The following is a 19,238-nucleotide window of genomic DNA, read 5'->3' on the forward strand; positions in this document are numbered from 1 at the left end:
CTTACAAGAAAGAGGAGACATGGCATTGGATTAGTTTACTGTCCAGCTCCTCTAAACTTTTTGGCAGATTTATATTTGATCACCTATCAGATCCTATCACCCTTTCTACAATTATTCACTTTATTCTAAGCAAGAGGGTAGAAGAATGAACTCTCTCTGAGCCTACCATGTGTCTGGCCACTGTTTCTTGTTTTCATATGTTATCCTTTTCTGATACGAGTTCGAATTGTTACACTAAATTACCTGGTTCAGATTATTAAACAACCTACAGTTGTTTACTGAAACTATGGGCTGTCTTGGTATGTGTGGAAGTGAGTGTGCAGTCTCCTGACTGCTTTTACCTGCTTTGTTCTGCTGAACTCAGGAATGCCCTGTTTCTGGATAACACGCAAACCTGGAACTCTGGGCTATTCCAGAGTTTTAACCCAAGAAGAAATCACAGGTTGTTTGATCATCTGAATGGTGTCAGTGAGTGGTCATATTCACTTCTGTGGCTTCCCTTCTATGTTAGCTAGTTTACATGTGATGTGGCTTTCTCCTTATGTTTTCTTCTATCTTTAAACATGGATATCAAATTACTCTCTAGTGTCGCAAAAGAAAGGCTGTTAAGCATTCAAGTGTGATTCTAAGTTGAAAATAGCTTTCCTCCAGAAATTTTGTACTTTGGCTGCAGTTGTCAAAACCAGTGAAAATATGTTAAAAGGGATGCGTATTCTCTGCAGTATCAAACCATACCACTGGACAAGGCTGGTCCAATCCAGGGGGGCCTGGTTCTCCTTTTTGCCCCTTTGCTCCTTTTCTGCCCGGCAGTCCTCTTTCTCCCTGTCGACACAACAGACATATGAAACTCTTCTACCTGAAAGATCTGAGTGAGAACACTATCACTTGTTAAGCATCAAACTTCAGTCCCCACCCAGTTTCATTTTGTTAGAGTCAGCTTTTTCTACAAGATCTCTTTTCTGTGGATTTGCATCAAAGCATGGATCCTGTTGACTCCACATCTAAAGATTCTAGGCGGATGTACACAAAACTTTTTCAAGCCCTGTTCAGACATTCAAGAGAATATGTGAGGGCATTCAGACATGCTGGGTTGGGGCTCTGCACGTGTCTCTGGGCAAAAACCCTTCAGGCTTGGAAATGTAGTTACCTTCCTTGAATTCAAGTAGAATGCTCTGTGTGGTTGTGGACTAGGGATGTGCGAGGGGGTGGGAATCCATCACATTCCCCCGGCTTGGTTCCTTGGACTCCAACTCACTTTCTCACAGTCATGAATCCAACTTCCTGGTGAGAATGCGGAGCATTCACAGAGTACCTGCTAGGAAGAGAGACCTGCACAAGCAGTATCTTTCTTTTGCGCAGGTGACTTGTGGCCTTTGTGCTGTTGGCAGGAGTGCAACCGGCCTTCCACCAGTGTTTGTGGACTTCCTAGGTTGAGGGCCGAGCATGAGAAGTCCAACGAACAGAAGATGGCTGGATTCCAGGGAGAATCATCACTACCCTATTGCAGACCCTGCCTTGGCAGCCAGTGTGCATGACTGCCAATATTTGATGGCATCCAACAGGCTTTTCCACCTAAATCCAAGGGAGACATTCAAGTTCTAAATCGATGTTTGATGTCAGTAATGGATTGGACAAGAGTGAACAAACTGCTGGTTAATACAGAAAAGACAGAGGTAGTCCTGCTCAGTGAAGAGGTTATACTCCCCTTCGAGACTCAGGCTTGCCATTTGGGTCTGCCCCTGCATTCAGTCCTCTCAGCTTGGATACCCAAGTTCTGGCAGTGGCCAGGAACACATCTGCATGACTAAGACTAGTGTTCCAGGCTGTTCCTGGAGATGTCAGGCTTGGCATCGGTGACACATGCCGTAATTACATCCTGTTTGGGCTATTGCATTGGGCTTTAGATGGGGCTGCCTTTGAGATGTACTAAGAAGTACTAAGTACTAAAGGTTTCCTTATGGGGGTATGTGGCTTCCATCTTGCAACAGCTTCATTGGTCACTAGTTTGTTCCCCAGCATGAGTCTGCTTGGGAATTAAGAACCTCCAGAGGAGTTACTCTCTCTGTCCTGCAACCAGGAAGGGTACATTTTGAGGGAAGAGAAGGGAGTGCCTTCTCAGGGGCAGCTTCCAGGTTGAGGAACTCCCTGCCACTTTGGCTCCATGTTTGCTTTGTCACCAGCAGGCACATAAGTCTTTATTCAACCAAGCATGCGGCTTTTCAGCTGACTTGTTTACTGTTGCATTTTAATTAAAATTTTGTGTTTTGCCTTGTAATTTATTGTTAGCTGCCTTAAACTCTTATATGTACTAGAAAGATGAAAGCAAAATGTATGCTATAAATGCAAATGTATTCCATTGTTAGAGGGCTTACTTATACACAACAATTTCCATGTATTGAATGATGTAGGATTAGAGCTATAACTTCTCAAAAAGAGTTTCTAATAAAATGGAAGGATTTTAAGTGTAATCTCACCTAATTAATCCTGGAGTCCTGTTGCATACTTTCTTGCATGCCATTTAGGGCATTACAGTGATAATGCAGAATGTGATGGTAGACTATAGCTGAAAGTATATCCTATAAAATTAACTGTACATAAGATGCTAGAAAATCTGTTTGATATTCATGTCCATCTATAGCATAGCAGAGATTTGAATGCTGGCATGCTCAGGCTTGTTTCTTTCTCAATGGTTGACAAATATACATGGAGTAGAACAAAATGGCAGAATGCTAAGAAGGCTGAATAGACTCTACCAGATCTATAGGTGGAGAATGCCATTGTGAATGATTCCCTATTGCCTGAAACTTTGCCTGAAAAGGGATGTTATGCTACAGCTATCTCAGCCAACTTCCTGATGTGCTAGTTTTCCTCTTGCAAGGGGAGTTTGCTTTTTGCATGAAGGAGCATTAGAAAATGTGAGCCCAACCCAGCAGTACGAAGCAGCATAGCCTTTCATCATTTCAGGATTCTACCACTTCTTTCCGTTGCATGTGTGGAGCAGTTCAAGTATCCCACGGCCTAGTGCAAGCAATGGAAAGGAGGATGCCCCACTTAACTCTCAGTGGGGCACAACTTTCCTCAGTCAGAGGAGGAAGAGCAACAGCAGGAACAATTAGGCAAATGAGTGATTGCATGAAGGCCAAACTGACATATTTAGAGGAGGGCTGTGAACTCTTTTGAGGTACTGTGTATATTCAAGCTGAGATACTAAAATTCTCAATCGTGCCACTTCAGGTTATAGGTGTGGGAGAGCCCTGTTTTTAAAAGGTTTCCATGTGTAACAAACTGGAAACCAACATTAAAAACCCTCTCCAGATAATATATAATAATAGTGCAACAAGAAGTGGTTTATGCAAAATCTTTCCCCCTGATGTGTTCATTTGCTACAGAGAGTATTTAAAAAGTGGAACAACATTCTGCACTTCTACTTTCCATCTATATAACATGTTGAGTAGCTCCTAATGTGCAGTTAGACGAAAAGCGCCTGTGACTTTCAGCACGCCCCAGCCGGCATGCTTCATGCTGACTGGGGCATAGTGGGAGTTGCAGGCATTTTTCCCGTCCAGCCTTTTACTGGATGTTGGGCAGCCTCAGTACTCCTATGCCCACAATGTAACATGCGAAATGTGCCATAGGCATGCATGTATTTCACAATTCTTCATCTTAAACGAACCCAAGACTGACTGACTGTCTGTTTGCACAAACTTCAGGCCTTTGGCTATCTAAAGAAATAAAATAATATTTGCACATAAACCTCAGATCACTATACATTACACTATATGTATAGTGAAAGGTGCATAAGCATTCATGCATTCTCACTACACAAATTGAGGGCATAATGTATAACTGTGTGTAACTGGGCATACATTTGCAGTGAAACATTTTCTACCTACAAAGCAGCCTAAGAATAAAAATGCAAAGACAGGTTGTATATAGTACTGTCTAGGTCTCACTACTTTGCAGGTCAGGAATTGCCATGTTGAATAATCTACCAAAATATTTCCCTGCATGTAGAAAAACAGCATTGAAAACTTAATGGAAATGACTAATTGAAATATTTCTGAGACGCTAGCTTTTTCTGAGCATAGAGTTATACAATGGATGGGGTGAACAGATTATCATTTCAAATCTTCAATTTTTCCACCTACCAAGTCTGAAGTTGTACTACATGCTATTTTGCACATTCAAATTTGCTTCAAACGAACAAGGCTACGCTACATTGGACCTTGATTCTCACAGACTGGAGACAAAGAATAAAGTGCTTATACAGAAATGCTGTCAACAAATTTTCAGCTGTATTAGAATATAAGATGATACTGATGGTATCTAGTACCATTCAGATTAGAAAAACTGTTTCCTTTATGGGAGGCTGTCAAGGTGAATAGGCAGTGTTTTAAACAGGCAGCTGAATTAAAGGCAAGGATTTACTTCAGTGAATTAGAAGTGGTACTTACTTTTTCTCCTCTTTCACTTTTTTCTCCTTTTTCTCCTCTTAGGCCTGGGAAACCCTATACAAGTAACATTGAAAAAGTTTCAGTTTAGTGCTAAATAGTTCTGGTAAGAAAGAAAGAAAAAATACATGTTTTTTCTTTAAGTAACCATTGTTGACTGAGATAATAAAACAGTCTCAGGAAAAATCTTGTGCATTTCATATAATTTAGATCGCAGTGTGGCTAAATCTTAGTGTTTAGTATAAATCTTAGAAAATGTATGAAATTTGTTAAAACACCACTAGGTGGCATGCATTTGAAATTCATGGAAACTGAAAGTGCTCAGAACAAGTAACTCCACTTTTAGGACCTTCTGATATGCACCATCTTAATATGTCTGATAGCCCCACTTTAAAAATATCTGCTAATTTATGTTTCACTTTTTATTCAAATCAATAACAATGAAGCCCAGTGAATGAATATGCTTGATTTGGTTCTGGGAAACAGCCTGAGCAGCCTCAGTTTCTCATCTGCAAAACAGAATTGATAGTGACTGATGTGATAGAATTGCTATTAGGGTCAATATAACAGAGGGGTAAAAATAACCCAAACCTGTTAAGGGACATAGTAAACGCACTGAGATTCATTTATGCAGTGTAAGCATTTTAATAACACCCTTCAATCATATTCCCAGGGTAGCTCATGAAAAGAGCACAACTAAATAAATAAAAAAGTAAGTGAAAAGACATAAAATTATGAAAGCAGAAAGAAACTGCCCACAGAATCAAAACTGCTTCTGAACATCTTGGGGCTTTGCCTGGCATCAAAATAAACCCATAAGTGCCTAGTGAACATCTCAGGTAAGTGTTCTACAGCTTGAATGCCACAACCAGAAGAACCTCTCTCTAGCACCACTTGCCTCTTTGATGTAGCCAGACTGCAGCACTGCAGTGCTCACTGGGTTTGGAACCAACTTCTTAGCATTAGGGCATTTCCCCTAAATGCTGGTATTCTAACTAAGAATAGTTAGCAAACATTTTAAGAATGCAAGGAACCATAGTACTTTATAGAACAAATCAGACTGCTACCCTCAGTAGTAGTACCATCTACTCTGGCTGCAAGAGACCTTCTGGGGTTGTAGGTAGAGGTCTTTTCTGGCCCTCCTCCTTGAGATCCTTGAACTGGAAACACCAATGAGCAAACTTTGGACCAAAGTGTATGACGTATTTCCCAGCAATGATCCTTGGGACAGTCATTTCAAAGTACAAGCCGCCCCTTTGAATTCATTCCTGCATGGTATGTTCACATACTGATGATACAATATAGGTAGTACACCTATTACTTACATCTAATCCTGGTTCACCTGGCTTTCCCTGTATTTATTGAAAAGCAAGAAATAAAGAAAAACGAAGAAATGTGAGTGGACAACTATGTTAAGGGGTTACTTTCATGTAAATTGGCAACAAAATGGCTACGTATACTGGATATGAATCAAAATGAGTTTTAGTTCCTTGAATTCAATTGGTGATCAAGCACAGAGCTCTCTCCCATTAAAATGGGCTGGGTTGTGACCACTGTGCAGTACATTTGGACAACATTGACTTTTTTTTAGTAGATCCCATGACTCACTAGTTATTTTATTGTGATACAAGCAGTAACATGTTTACTTGTTAGCGTTGTCTAGAGATGAATTACTTATTACAAATAAATTCTCCTTACTGATGTATTTAGATATATATATACAGCTCCATTCCCATAGGCTCTGGTAGGTTACAAGGAACTAAAACCAACAATAATTAAAATTTTTACAACAAACAAGCTTATTGAATAAAACTAATCTGAGAACTAATCTGGGAAGGGCTGTTGGAAGAGATGCATCTTTAACTCCCTCTTGCAGGTAGCAATCTGGGATATCTGACACATCTCTCCTGGCAGACTTTTCCACAGTTTAGGAGCAACCACTGAGAAAGTCCTCTAGGTAGCTGACATTAACCTCAGAAAAGCAAACTTCAGAAAATTATCCCCAGAGGACCTTAACAGGCACGACAGAATGTATGGGCAAAGGCACTCCTTGAAGGTATATTGAACCCAAGCTATGAAGAGCTTTAAAGGCAACTACCAGCACCTTGTACTGCATCTGGAAATATATTGGCAGCCAGTGCAGAGACTTTAATATCAGTGATACGCGGTCTTTCCGTGATGCCCCAGGTTTGTATTACTTGACAAGCTGCTGGTGGGTCCTGAATAGTAAAAAAAATGGCTGCCTACTCGTACATGTGCCTCAGCCCATCACAGCTTGAAGAGAGAGGAGCCACTGTGGTATAGTGGTTAGAGTTTTGGGCAGCAACCTGCTTCTAGTCCCCATTTGGCCATAAAGCTTATTGGGTGACTTTTGATGAGTAATTTAACAGTTAACCTCACAGGGTATGGTAAGATCAAATGGAGGAGGAATAATAAAAGTCACCTAGGCTCCGCAGTGGCACAAAAGCCCATATGTGTGATGCACAGAGACCATGAAGAAGAAAAGTAGGCTATAAGTATTTTTTTAAAATAAATCTCCTTTTTACCTTTTCTCCTTTAGTGCCTGGTAAGCCAATAAGTCCAGGGGTACCAGCAGGACCCTAGGGAGAAAAACAAATGATAGGAAAGATTTTGCATGTTTCAGTTAAAGCATCTCCTCTAGGGAGACAGGGCTTCAGCTTTGCTACTACTCACCTGAGGTCCAGGGGCACCTTTTTCACCTTTATGACCACTTTCACCTTTTGCACCCTTTGCACCATCTGAGCCCTACATAAAAAGAAAAATATTTATTAGGCTTTCAACCAGTTAAATAAAGTTTGATCTCCTACTTTATATCTGATCCTTAAATCAATTAAAGTTAAAGTTGCATTAAATTTAAGTAAAATTCCTATTACAACAATGCACCAGAACAAAAACAGTGTTAAAAATAAGCACATATTCCCTTTAACTCACAATCTAACCATTCAAAAAAATTCCTAATTGATTATTGAACCAAATATTTCCCCATGTAAGAGATCATGTAAGCATTTTGTTCACACAGCTCAATCACTGAATGATTCAGTTATCTTTCAGTTAGGTGGAGGTGAATCCTCAAAGAATAAAACCTTAGCAAGCTTTCTTAATCTCTTAATATCATTCCACTTCATTTCCTGTGGAAGAAGGCAAACTGATAACCAGGACAGAGGTGGGCAGCAGGTAGAATGGGATCTATAGTAGCTCTGTGGATGAGTTGCAGCAGATTGGCAAGGGGCTTTGGCATTGAACTATTTAATCTTAGCAACAACAACATGACCTTTAATCATAAGTTAGGGTGCTGAAATGAATCTCGGGGGGGGGGGGATCAGGATTGTGTTTTTGCCTAAAAAGACTGCAAGCTTATACTGCAAATAAATTCTTGATCTGATTCTTGATTCCATGTGGAATTCTGTTCCTTAACTATGTTCAATGAATCTCTGCCCTAGGACTATTTTGTACCTGAGTGCACTTGGTGGACTCTGAGGTTCCAATAAAATGAAGTCACTTCCAGAGTGTGAGGTCTGCCCACTAGGGTTTATTTCCTACAGTACACATAGGACTGCAACGTTTCTTATGGGAGAAAGAAGCTGCAGAAATTCTGGATTATGTAACTTTACTTGCATACTTTTCTATAGTGACTAAGTCTCCCTTGCCCATTGCATGACTCTACAATTCCAGTACAGACTGTGCTTGTGAAAAAGAGACCAGTTTTTCTTTCCTCCTGAAGGATATAGAAAAGAAAAAAGACTATTGATTTCTCTCTTGTGGGCTACGTTTCCATGGGGTGGGGGGAGAGAAACCACCCCTTGCTTCCTGTCCCAAGTTCTTTGTGGAGGGAAAAAGAGATATACTTTCCCTTTCTGCTGGTCTTTGGAGAAGGTGGAAGCAGCAAGATCCTGCCCCACCTTCCTCAAAAACCAAGCATGGCGGGTGGTAAACACCCTTCCTTTTCTCCACAGGAAACCCATAGAATGAAAAGAGGGATGCTTTCTCCTCCTGTACAGCAGGCAACAGAAGCAAGGTTTCCACATCTGGCTTCTGCAAAGACAACTGCGCCCTTCCTGAAATTTGCTCTATCTGTCAGAGAATGTGACTATTAATAACGGCTACAATCTAAGATAACACATTAGGTCCCTGTTGAACAGGACCAGAGGAGAGGACAGGATGAAGGTCAAGGAAAGGAGAAGTAATTCCTTGGACACAACTGAAGTATATTGCCACTGAACAAGACTACACAGTACCAGTCTTGGTACCTGATAAAAGAGATACAACAAAGAATGGGACACAAAAGGAAAAATGAGATGTTGTAATGTGTGTACCAATCTGTGTTACAGCTATGTATTATTCGAGGGAAATTTGAAATGGCATGTAAGAGTTATGAATACTATTGTTTCATTTCTGCATTCCTGCACAGTGGCTGAAACCTGCACATTCTGATTCAGAAAGGAATTTCATTAAGGCTAGATGGCCTGGAAATAGTTGGGATTCTTCTAATATGGATCTCATCTGTAAAACTACTGCAAAACATCAGCTCACAAAAGAGCAAACTGTTGTATGACTCCACCCTAATAAAAGCTCAGTGCTGTATCTCCATCTGAAGAAAACATTTTGCATTAATTGGACCGATTTTTCATAGTTGCTGGGAAGTCAACATCCTAAACTTAGTAACATCGATGCAAAATGGTTAGTTGCTGCAAATAATCATAAATTATATTAGCAATTTTATTACCTTACCTTATGCCCTTGATTTCCTTGAGGACCCTGCAAGGTATCAATACATTGAAAACATGGTTTGAGGGAGATCAATATATAAGTACAATCTTCAACCTCTGCTCTTTAGAGATGTGTCCTTCTACTCACAGAAGGCTCTTTGGTTCAGCACAGGCTTTCATGAATGAAAAGCGGGGGAAACAAATTTTGCTGATTCTCATAGCCTCCTGGGCCCTGCAAATCTGATTCACATATTTAGGCAACCCTTTGGAATAACACAGAAGATGAAGAGGGGCACTGTAAGAGGAAGGAAGGAATTGAATATCACCTCTGTCCCTCTTCCATTCACGGCAGTGTCCACTACAGCAAAGAATAGAGGAGTACAAGTGGGTGCAATGCTTGTACTATTATACTGATATTTCAAACATTTCCTTCCATTACAGAGAAAAGCAGAAGCCTAAATAAATAGATGCTCCTGGGTACAACTGCTGCCACTTATGCAAGTAGTTCCGCATAAAAGAGAGATGGAAGCTAGAGAATAGTTTCTCAGAGTAGCCAAACTGAGTGCTATTCTTTTTACAGTTTTATAGCTAAGTATCTCACAGGCTTGCCAACAACCTAAACAAACATAGTAAGGCATGAAGCTATAATCTGAAGATGCCCTTGTGCTCAGCTTAGTTGAAGTGAATGGTACAAATGTTGAAGCTGAAACATCTTTCCTCATTTAAAACCTTTATAAACCCATGTGAACTTTTATAAACCCTTTCCATCTCAACTGCATTTCCCCCTTTGGAAATCTACATTACATTTTGGTAAGAAAGTGGGCTATAAATGTGGCAAGATTGCAGGCAGAAAGAAAAGGGAATGTGAATTTTTAGGGGCCAAACTAGACATGCTGGAGCAGCGACATTTGTTCATCTCTAAAATGTGGAAGGGCAAGGGATCTAAAAAAATGTGTATGTGAGAGGAGCTGAACAACTTTACTCCTTATATTGCTGCACTCTGTCACCTGAATCAGTTGCAGGTAAGGAGGGGAGGGGATCATTCAGCTTCTCTCGCTCATGTCTGTCATTTGACATCAAAACTGACTATCTTGCACCATTCCCTGCTCTAGATGGGAATTAGGCGGACACATGAAGCACAAACATGAATGATCCCATCATGTCTAGTCTGACACAAGAGTTTAGCACTACAAACTGGGTACTGATGCAAACACTGTGTCCATAAAAAGCTACTCCAAAGGAGAGTTTATGGCAAACAATGAGAAGGGATTATGACTGATGTGGCAAAGTCATACTCCTGGAAAGGCTAGGGTTGAGTGAAGAGAAAATCACTTCAGCAAATTCCTAGCTTTACTCCTAGTTTAATTAATTTGATAATATATAGATAACCTTCCCATCCAAGCAACTGCAGTAGCATTTTGTACAACACACAAAAAACATTTCATCATGAAAAGTTATTTTAAATGACTCCTAATTACAACAGATATGATATCCAATATTACCATATTTCCCCAAAAATAAGACCATGTTATATATTAATTTTTGCTCCAAAAGATGCATCAGGCAATGTCTTATTTTTTCATGTATAACAATCTACATTTCTTCATTTATTCATGTACAAAAATCTACATTTATTCAAATACAGTCATGTCAGCTTTTGGAACATCATCATTACTCTCCAAATTGTGTTGCAACGGACATACTAAATGTGTCCATCTGGCTGACGATCTTAACTGGGACTTATTTTTTGGGGTAGGGTTTATATTACAAGCATCCTGAAAAATCATGCTTGGGCTTATTTTCCAGTTAGGTCTTATTTTCGGGGAAACAGGGTATTAATTGGCTCATGGAGATGTTAAGAGATATTCACCTTGGGTTGGATCCAGATATAGACATGCACAGCTGAGTTGGCAGAAGCAGCCTTCCTCTCCCCTCCTCCTCACAGCAACCCATCCAGCTCCCTAAAGATGCTACACTGCTGAAGGTTGGGGGACCCAGGGACATTGTGATGCTGGGGGCAAGGGGAACCCAAAATAATCAGGTGGCAGCACCTTCTGAAGGATGAGTCCTTCTGCCCACAGGAGGCAGAATCTGGATCTAATCCTTAACATCACGACACTAAGAGAGATAAGGATAGGTTTACATCCCCCATAGAGTCTATGGGTCAAGTGGGCCTCCTTTGAAACAGTATAAATAAATACAATTACTACACCTTTTCATCAACATGCATTTTAATACACACGTTACAATGCAGTAATGGCATGCACACATTACAAAAGCTGAGCAGGGCTGCCCAGGACAGGGCATTTGGCAGGGCATCCATTCATAGGGTCGTCGTAAGTCAGAGACAACCTGGCAGCACGTAACAACATACACATTAGGGACTCACCTTATGTCCCTGTATCCCTTGAGGACCCTAAAGGTAGCAATTTTTTATTTGTAAAATGGGGTTTCAAGTGTTCTAATACATAATCCAAGAACTTTATGACTCTCAGGTGCAAATTTTCATGCTCCAACTGTTTCAGAAAGCTGAAGTGGCATATGCAACTATCAAGTTTCAAAAAAAAATCCTCAAGATAGAATATATATTTCTTGAGTCCTCTAACTTTAAAGCTTATAAAAGAATGAACAAAATGAACGAAATGAAAATACAGCTTCTGATTGATCAAATAATATATAGTGAAGTTGGTAAAGCTTCTAAAATTGTGGAAGATGGTGAATCTGGCTCTCACCTGTCCTTGCCAGAAACACATTAATATCTTTACTGTGGCCATGGTACTATGCTAGGGGTCTCAAACTCCCGGCCCGCGGGCCAATTGCCAGGCCAGGCGGGGCACAGGGGAGGGGCCCTGTGGCCTTCAAAGCGCCGGCGGCACCTGGGCCGGCCTCCGGGAGCGACGCGGGGTGAGCGGCCCACCACCACCGCAGTGGTGGAATACTTGATGCGGCCCAGCCTCACCCAGACTCTACTTCCAGCGGCCCCCAGGTAAGTTGAGTTTGAGACCCCTGGACTATACTGTTCTGTTCTATTACTGCAAGCAAGCCCATACTGTTTCATTGCCCAAAACTACATTTTGAGTACAATTCCCCCCAGGAATGATGGGAGTTGTACAGACAAACCTTTGGAGGGCCACAAGTTGCTGAGCCCTGTCATATTCAAGCAATTAACAATTCCTCATCTTAACACTGGTTATCTTTGTGAAACCTTGAACTTTGTCCACTTTGTATCTTTTCCCCAATGTAAGTGCTGAAATAATTATAAACTAATTAATTTAATTTCCTCAAGCTGGCATTTTGGCATACATGTGCTATCTGAAGCTAGATTCAGGATCTGGTTTAGCATCTAAATATATCAATGGAAATTCCTGACTTTTGGAGTCTGTCCAGAATATATTCAATAGTTGATCTTTCTGTCAAGCAGCTAGTCAAGCAGAAAAACTCTTGCTGAGCATATTGCAAGTTTACTGGAGTGCTTGTAGCTGAGCAGCTCTGGACATACCATTTTCCCATTGTGAATAGGTATTATAAGCCTTTAGTACAGTGTGTTCAAAACAGTTTTCCTCATTCAAGAGTTGCTTTCACAGCCACAGTAAAAAGCATGTATGTTGTTTTGGCTCCCAACTGTTTAGTCCAGGGCTGAACAGAAGTAGATATCCAGATAATTTGGATTTCAGTTCCCAGTATTCCAGGTGGCCACGTTGGCAAGGGCATTCTGGGAACTGAAATCTGAAACATTTGGCAACCTATCTTCTATTAAGTCTTGCCTTTAGGGTAAACTTGATAAAATTCTCTCATTTATTTAACTAGTGATGTGTTCTTATTGTATCAACTCTGTGACTTCTTAAGGATTTTAATTGAGCAATGATAACCAAAGGTTAATGGGTTGAATTCAGAGATGGACAAAACCATGTGCTCATTAGCTCAACAATTATCACTTGCTTGTTGGAATGTGAAAATAGCCCAGCTTGTTTGGGCAATGAAAACTGTTCTTGTATTACTTACCATGGGGCCTGGGGGACCTGGCAATCCAGGCGGTCCTGGTTCAGGTATGATCTGCACCTATGGATTACATAATGAAGTGACTTAGATTATATAGACTGCATTGTAAGGTAATGAAAGATAACATCTTTAAAATGAAAATGCTGTTAAGGAAAATAAGAACATGGCAATTTATAGGATAATTTTAAGGGTCCTTTTAAAATGTTAAAATAGCATGTTTTAAAATATGCATAACTTGCGCTGTGGTTTAAAACAGATTGTTAACCACAATGCAGGCAGAGAGTCCCTGGTCTGAAGAATAACCAGTGAACTCTGGGTACAGCTGTATTTACATGAAATAATTTTTCATAGGCTTCATAATGTCTTAGGTGACATGGCAGGCAAGTCAGGGCAACAAAAATCAGTGTGCATCCTACAATGGTTTGCCCCCATTTCCCTCTATCTATACACTTAAACTACTGAGAAGGAAAAGCTGAATAAGAATAGGAATGCATAGACCTCACATTCTTCATAATAGCTTGTTAACTGCATGCAATGCACAGAGGTGTGTGAATGAGAGGAGTAAAGAAGGTTTACCAAGTTTATGGAGATCCTCTACACATGGGTGCCACGTGTGTGCTGGACTGGATTGAGGCCAATATGCCCAATGACTATGGCCACATTAGAGCCAGATCTGATAAAAACTGATGGCATCATTTGCACTTTAGTGTCATCATTTGTTAAAATGCTTTGTCTGGCTTTTTTTTTAAATAAAAGACTTAGGAAAGACTAAAAAAAAAATCCTACTCTCCTAATCAGTGAAAGAAAGCTTGAAAACCATCCCTATGACAAATCATGAATCAGTGCACAAAAAGCATCCTGGAGAAGCAGTAATTTTCAAGAGACTCTGGTGAATTTCACTGCATGTTGGGACTTTGGCCATGGCAAGTTTGTTTGTTTGTTTGTTTGTTTTTTCAATTTGAGATTTAAAACAGTCTGTCACCGAAAGGACATTGGCATAACATCATGACCTGTGATTCTGCCCTGTGGTGATAGTTCTGCCCTAAACCCATTTTGGGGCAGCAAATTGTAGGTTATGACTAAGTACAATAAAGCAAATGAGTATCTAATTTCTATAAAAGAGATAAAATTAGCTATCTATTCTCTTGCTAAAGAAGAAACATCTTGTGTTACTTAAATTTGCAGGAAAGAACATTTTTCAAGTACAAGAATGTTTAACTATTGCTTGAGGCAAAGGTTTTATAGAAATACAACAGAGAATGTACTTCCATGAATAAATTCCCCATCAGGCATCAGTTTGATGTCAACCTCCCTTTCTTGGCTGTTTTTGCTGCTGCCCCCTTTTGACCTTTTCATGTTTTAGGACTGTTTCAGATGTGATGGTTTTTCTACAGGGAAGGCACTTAGATGGAGGAATACACAAAAAACAGGAACTCCACCTCTCATCTTATATAGTTTGTTTCGCATGCACATACTGGAGAAGTCAGATGAGTTTGGATATGTAGAATGTACATGCACCAGGAAACAGTGGACATGAATGATCACAACGTCCTAGAACACTACCTAAGGCTTTCCTACATTTTAGAGTGGAGAGATTTTCTTATCTGTAGAAAAATCATTACATACAAAGCAGCCCTTAAGTTGTGATTATAAGCAAGCATCCTTAATGCATTGCATTTTGGTTTGGGATGTGAATAAGCTTTGAAAAGCAAAGGCTCCATGAAGTTTGCAGTATCACAAAATGTATTAATTCCACTGCAAAATTCAGCAACCTGTAGTATGGATGTCTTTAGTGAAAGCAAGAGTCCTGGTTTGTATAAAATTGACTGTGTATTGTCACTCTTTGAACAAACTGACCATTTTAGTAGTAATTTGATACATATGTACTTAGTTGTTCCCAACTTACAAGATCCTGCTTGCAGGGTGTACCAGGTTCTCCTTTTGGTCCATCAATCCCCTAAATATTAAAAAGAAAGAAGAGTCTGCGACCTGCAGGATGTATACCCACATAAAGGAAATTACACCCCCCTTAATTCCAATGCTTTATTTAAGCCAACTCTGCTGCCATAAGTTTCAGTGGGAAATTTCCTTGAAAGACTGAGCTCCTCTTGGCTCTTAATGCGCCAGCAGCAGAGAAATGGAAGGCAAATGGCACAGCTGGATTCCAGCTGAGCCATGCTGGGAAATATGGTGGTGCAATAACTTGCAGCAGTCTTAATGGCGGCATATGATGTGCCTGTTATTGTACACCTTCTCACAGCAAACCTTGTTTGAATATATTTCTGTCTCCTTAAGTGTGACTTCTCCACAGCACATTCTGATGGGGGGGGGGTGTCAGTTGGGGGGTATTTCCTTTGAAAATCACAGGAGAGGGGGGCAGTCCTTCAATCATTGCCCTCACTCACAGGAAGTCTCCATACAATTAATTTTTAAATTTTGCCTTCATTATCCAGAGACCATAGCTGTGTGGAAGCTCCCTACAGGAAAGCACTGCCCATCTTCCTCACAATATGGATAAATAAGATGAAAACATCATACAATCACAGAACAGTAGGACTCCACCACCCTTCTCCAGCTGCCTCTTGAATGCCTCCAGTGTGGGAGAAACCTCAACCTCCCTAGGTAGTTGGTTCCATTGTCATACTGCTCTAACACTCAGGAAAACTGGAATCTAGCTTGGTAACTGGAGACTGTTATCTCATGTCCTGCAATCTGAGATGATTGAGATCTTGGCCTTCCTCTGTGTGACAGCCTTTCAAGTACTTGAAGAGTGCTATCATAGCTCACCTCAGTCTTCTCTCAAGGCTAAACACACCCAGTTCTTTCAATTGCTCCTCATAAGACTTTGTTTCATATTTCTACAAATCTATTTTATTATTCTATTTGTACTCCACTTCTTCCTTCTTGTAAAAAATACAAGGTGGGTTACATAGTCCTCCTCCTCTTTACTTTAACCTCACAACAACTTTGTGAGGTCAGTTAGGCTAAGAGTCAGTGGCTGTCCCAAAGTCATCCAGCTTCCTGGTCAAGTCTAATGAAATAGTTCCCTCTTTTAACAGTAACATCACATGGTACGATGTTCACAAATGAGATGAGGGGTTTCTAAGGAAGCTCAAACAGCTGCCATGAATGCCCTGAACTGCCTTCCTGCATTAGTCTTGTTGGACCAGAAGAATGCCAGGCTATGGTCACTCTGTTTTTGTATGCTTTGTACTGATATGTCAGTGCTGTGGGATAATGTGATGTACCACTGCTTCCTATGTATGTTCTTTCATAGGTTTCTCTTCTGTGCATTTTAATCATATCAAGGGTACATGTGGGTACAAGGGAGGTTTTATTCCTCCCTCTTGATTTATTTCCTCCATGTCCATGGTCATTATTTTGGTCTTACTGGAAAGCAGGGGTAGGTGACCCAGTACCCTCCACACTGAAAGGCATTTTGGTTGCTTATCCTTGCTCTTGTAATCACCTCTTAGAGTGGCTCTTTTGGCCCAGGCTTGAAAACTTCCAAGATATAAACCTGTGAGGATCCATGTTTTCTAGCATGAAATAATGAGTGGCAACAAACCATCTAATCACAAAACCATATTGAAGACAGACATACCGGTGGACCAGACAAGCCCATTTCTCCTATTTCGCCTTTCTGCCCCATGATTCCAGGGCTTCCTTGATCTCCTTTCGATCCTTTAGGACCCTACAGTTTAATAAACAAAAAGGGAGAAGCATTGTTAAATACCAGGATTCATTTATATCACAACAAGATGATCCAGAAGCAAAAACGCACACATACCCATTCTCCTCATGCCACTCTAGAAACTACCCTCCATAGGCTGCTCAAATTCCTCACTGAGGGGTTCACGGAATTGCATTTGCAAAGGGCAAATCAAAGCATAATCTGGTGAAAGTTTCTTTTAAAAAGGTTTCTGGAAACTGAAATTAATGTTTGGCTTATGTAACCTAATACAAAACGTTCCCAGCATGCAAAATATTCTGGTTGGGGCACTGGCAAGCTCTTTCATAAAATGAATTCCTAATTCATATCATCACAGAGGAATGGGCAAGAATTTAGCTAACTGGTACACTGAGATGCAGCTGCTCAGCCAAGAAGCTGCATCTATCAGCCCTGCATTGCCCTTATCAGCATCTCCCTTGTGGCAAGGATACTATTTTAGGACACTTTCTAAGGTCATGGACATAGAAATGTGTTAATTTAAAGCAGATTTGCAACAAAAGAATTACTACTGTTATTACTATGCCAAAAAAGTTACAAATACTTGAAACACAAGAGAAAAACTTTTTTCCCCTAGAGGTTAGCTGAGTTACTGTGACACACAAAAATCTGGAGTGCCTCAAAGAGAGTAGGAAAAAGAACACAGGCTAAAAAGAAAACTCTGCAGATGAGCAGACGTGTGGAACAGCAGCAGCTGATGCCACAGCGACAGGTGGCAAAGGGCAAGGAAGCTGCAGCAGGACAGGCCGTTCCAGGCTCCAGCCTATCAGCTCCTCATCAGGGCCCACCATCCTCTTTACAGTGCATGACTCTCTTAGACAGCTTCAGCAGGACAGCTATATTTAGGAAGCCAGGAACTTCTTTGATACTTTGTTTGCCAAGCAGCTTTAGGATTACTTTTTAGGAATTTCCCTGCTCCTCAGGTTATCAGAAGGTGCTAGGGCAGTATCTGCCAAGGTTTGCCAACTTCTCTCTCTCTCCCGCACACAGACTTTCTGCTTTTGGTATGCTTCACCCAACATATATATGCTGAAAACAGTACTTAAAGATATTAACAGACATACTGGTAGACCAGTCATGCCAACTTCTCCAATTTCTCCCTTTTGTCCTACTAGACCAGTGCTTCCTTGGTCTCCTTTTGATCCTTTAGGACCCTGCATTCAAAGAAAAAAGAGTTAAGCTTATAGGTTTTTATACAATTCATTTGTTTCAGCATGGTGCTTTATAATTTATTCAACTTTTGTCTTGAGCTAGGCGTCTTCTCCAAATGAGAAAAGCACTTCAGCAATTATTAAAAGAGTCTATTCCACACAGAAACAACGTATTCACAAGCCTCAAAACACGCACTGCAGGTGGAAAGTTTACCTTTCACCCTGCCCCTATTTACCCAAAGCTTTGTTTATGAACCCTTTGGGGCTGGTCTCTGGAAGGGGGTGCACCATGAAAGTGGGCATGCCAACGCTCTTCCCATTGAGCCCCTATTTGGTCCAGCCAGTGAGTACGTCGATGGGCCCTTGTGTCCACATCTCCAGGAGTGTCAAGTTCTCCTCCTGAGAACCCCTCCCCACCCTGTCCTCCGCTGTCTTCTTTCCCACAATCAGGAGGGGGCGGGGGCTCAGTGGTTGTCCTTGAAGTGCTTTCACTGGGCCGGCTCACTGGGAAAGTTTGGGCAATCAGGCCTCGCTAGTCTCAACAACTCCCATATCAGAGTGAGAACTCTGAGCCACGGCTGGTTCAGCTCTCCACTCCCCCTCCCCTGAGTCTGAGCCACCATTCCCACCAGAGCCCTCCATCTCTTATGCACGCCTGGGAATCTCATCCGAGCATGTGTGCACGACAGCTTTGCTTATATAAGGAAGAGGAACTGCTTTTGATAGAGTGCCAATTATGAAGCGGAGCGGAATTCAGTAGACCAGGAGAATGCAGCAATGTGATTTTTCAGGGCACGAGAACATTGAAGAAACATTTGGACATGCATACACCCATACCACACACAACAGTGCTTAATAATTATTCTGTTTTGACAACAATAATTGGATGCTCTGTATTTGTAGGGATGTTTAATAAAAACTCACAGGGGTGACTGATCATGAAATGTCATATTGTTCTTGTATTCTCACTTTGCCCAGACAGATGATGTGGGAAAAGTAACTTGCAATGCATCAGCTGCTGCCAGAGAATATGGTCTGCACTTCCCTGTTGCACTCTTGGTTAGGATGGTTTTTTTTTTTTTTTTTTTGCTAAGATCTGTCAAGAGCTTGTAAGCATTAGTTGAACCTTCCAAACTGCTTGCAGAACTTCACAATCAATGCACACAAATTGGGGGAGAAG

General features: G+C 40.9%; 1 protein-coding gene across 1 annotated transcript in view; it reads right to left on the reverse strand.

The window, feature by feature from the left end:
- The window catches only part of COL23A1 (collagen type XXIII alpha 1 chain), a 406,477-nt gene that overhangs the window by 12,728 nt on the left and 374,511 nt on the right, over positions 1 to 19,238 (reverse strand). The window contains exons 19-29 of the mRNA XM_044454607.1: positions 17,972 to 18,061; positions 16,782 to 16,871; positions 15,084 to 15,134; positions 13,181 to 13,237; positions 11,568 to 11,594; positions 9,201 to 9,227; positions 7,146 to 7,217; positions 6,998 to 7,051; positions 5,777 to 5,803; positions 4,455 to 4,508; positions 736 to 822 (exon numbers count right to left, since the gene is read on the reverse strand). Coding sequence (XP_044310542.1) covers positions 736 to 822; positions 4,455 to 4,508; positions 5,777 to 5,803; positions 6,998 to 7,051; positions 7,146 to 7,217; positions 9,201 to 9,227; positions 11,568 to 11,594; positions 13,181 to 13,237; positions 15,084 to 15,134; positions 16,782 to 16,871; positions 17,972 to 18,061 — 636 coding nt within the window. The remainder of the gene's footprint in view (positions 1 to 735; positions 823 to 4,454; positions 4,509 to 5,776; positions 5,804 to 6,997; positions 7,052 to 7,145; positions 7,218 to 9,200; positions 9,228 to 11,567; positions 11,595 to 13,180; positions 13,238 to 15,083; positions 15,135 to 16,781; positions 16,872 to 17,971; positions 18,062 to 19,238) is intronic.

Source organism: Varanus komodoensis, unplaced genomic scaffold, assembly GCF_004798865.1.
Source record: "Varanus komodoensis strain SLA01 unplaced genomic scaffold, ASM479886v1 scaffold7_3, whole genome shotgun sequence".
Lineage (NCBI taxonomy): Eukaryota > Metazoa > Chordata > Lepidosauria > Squamata > Varanidae > Varanus > Varanus komodoensis.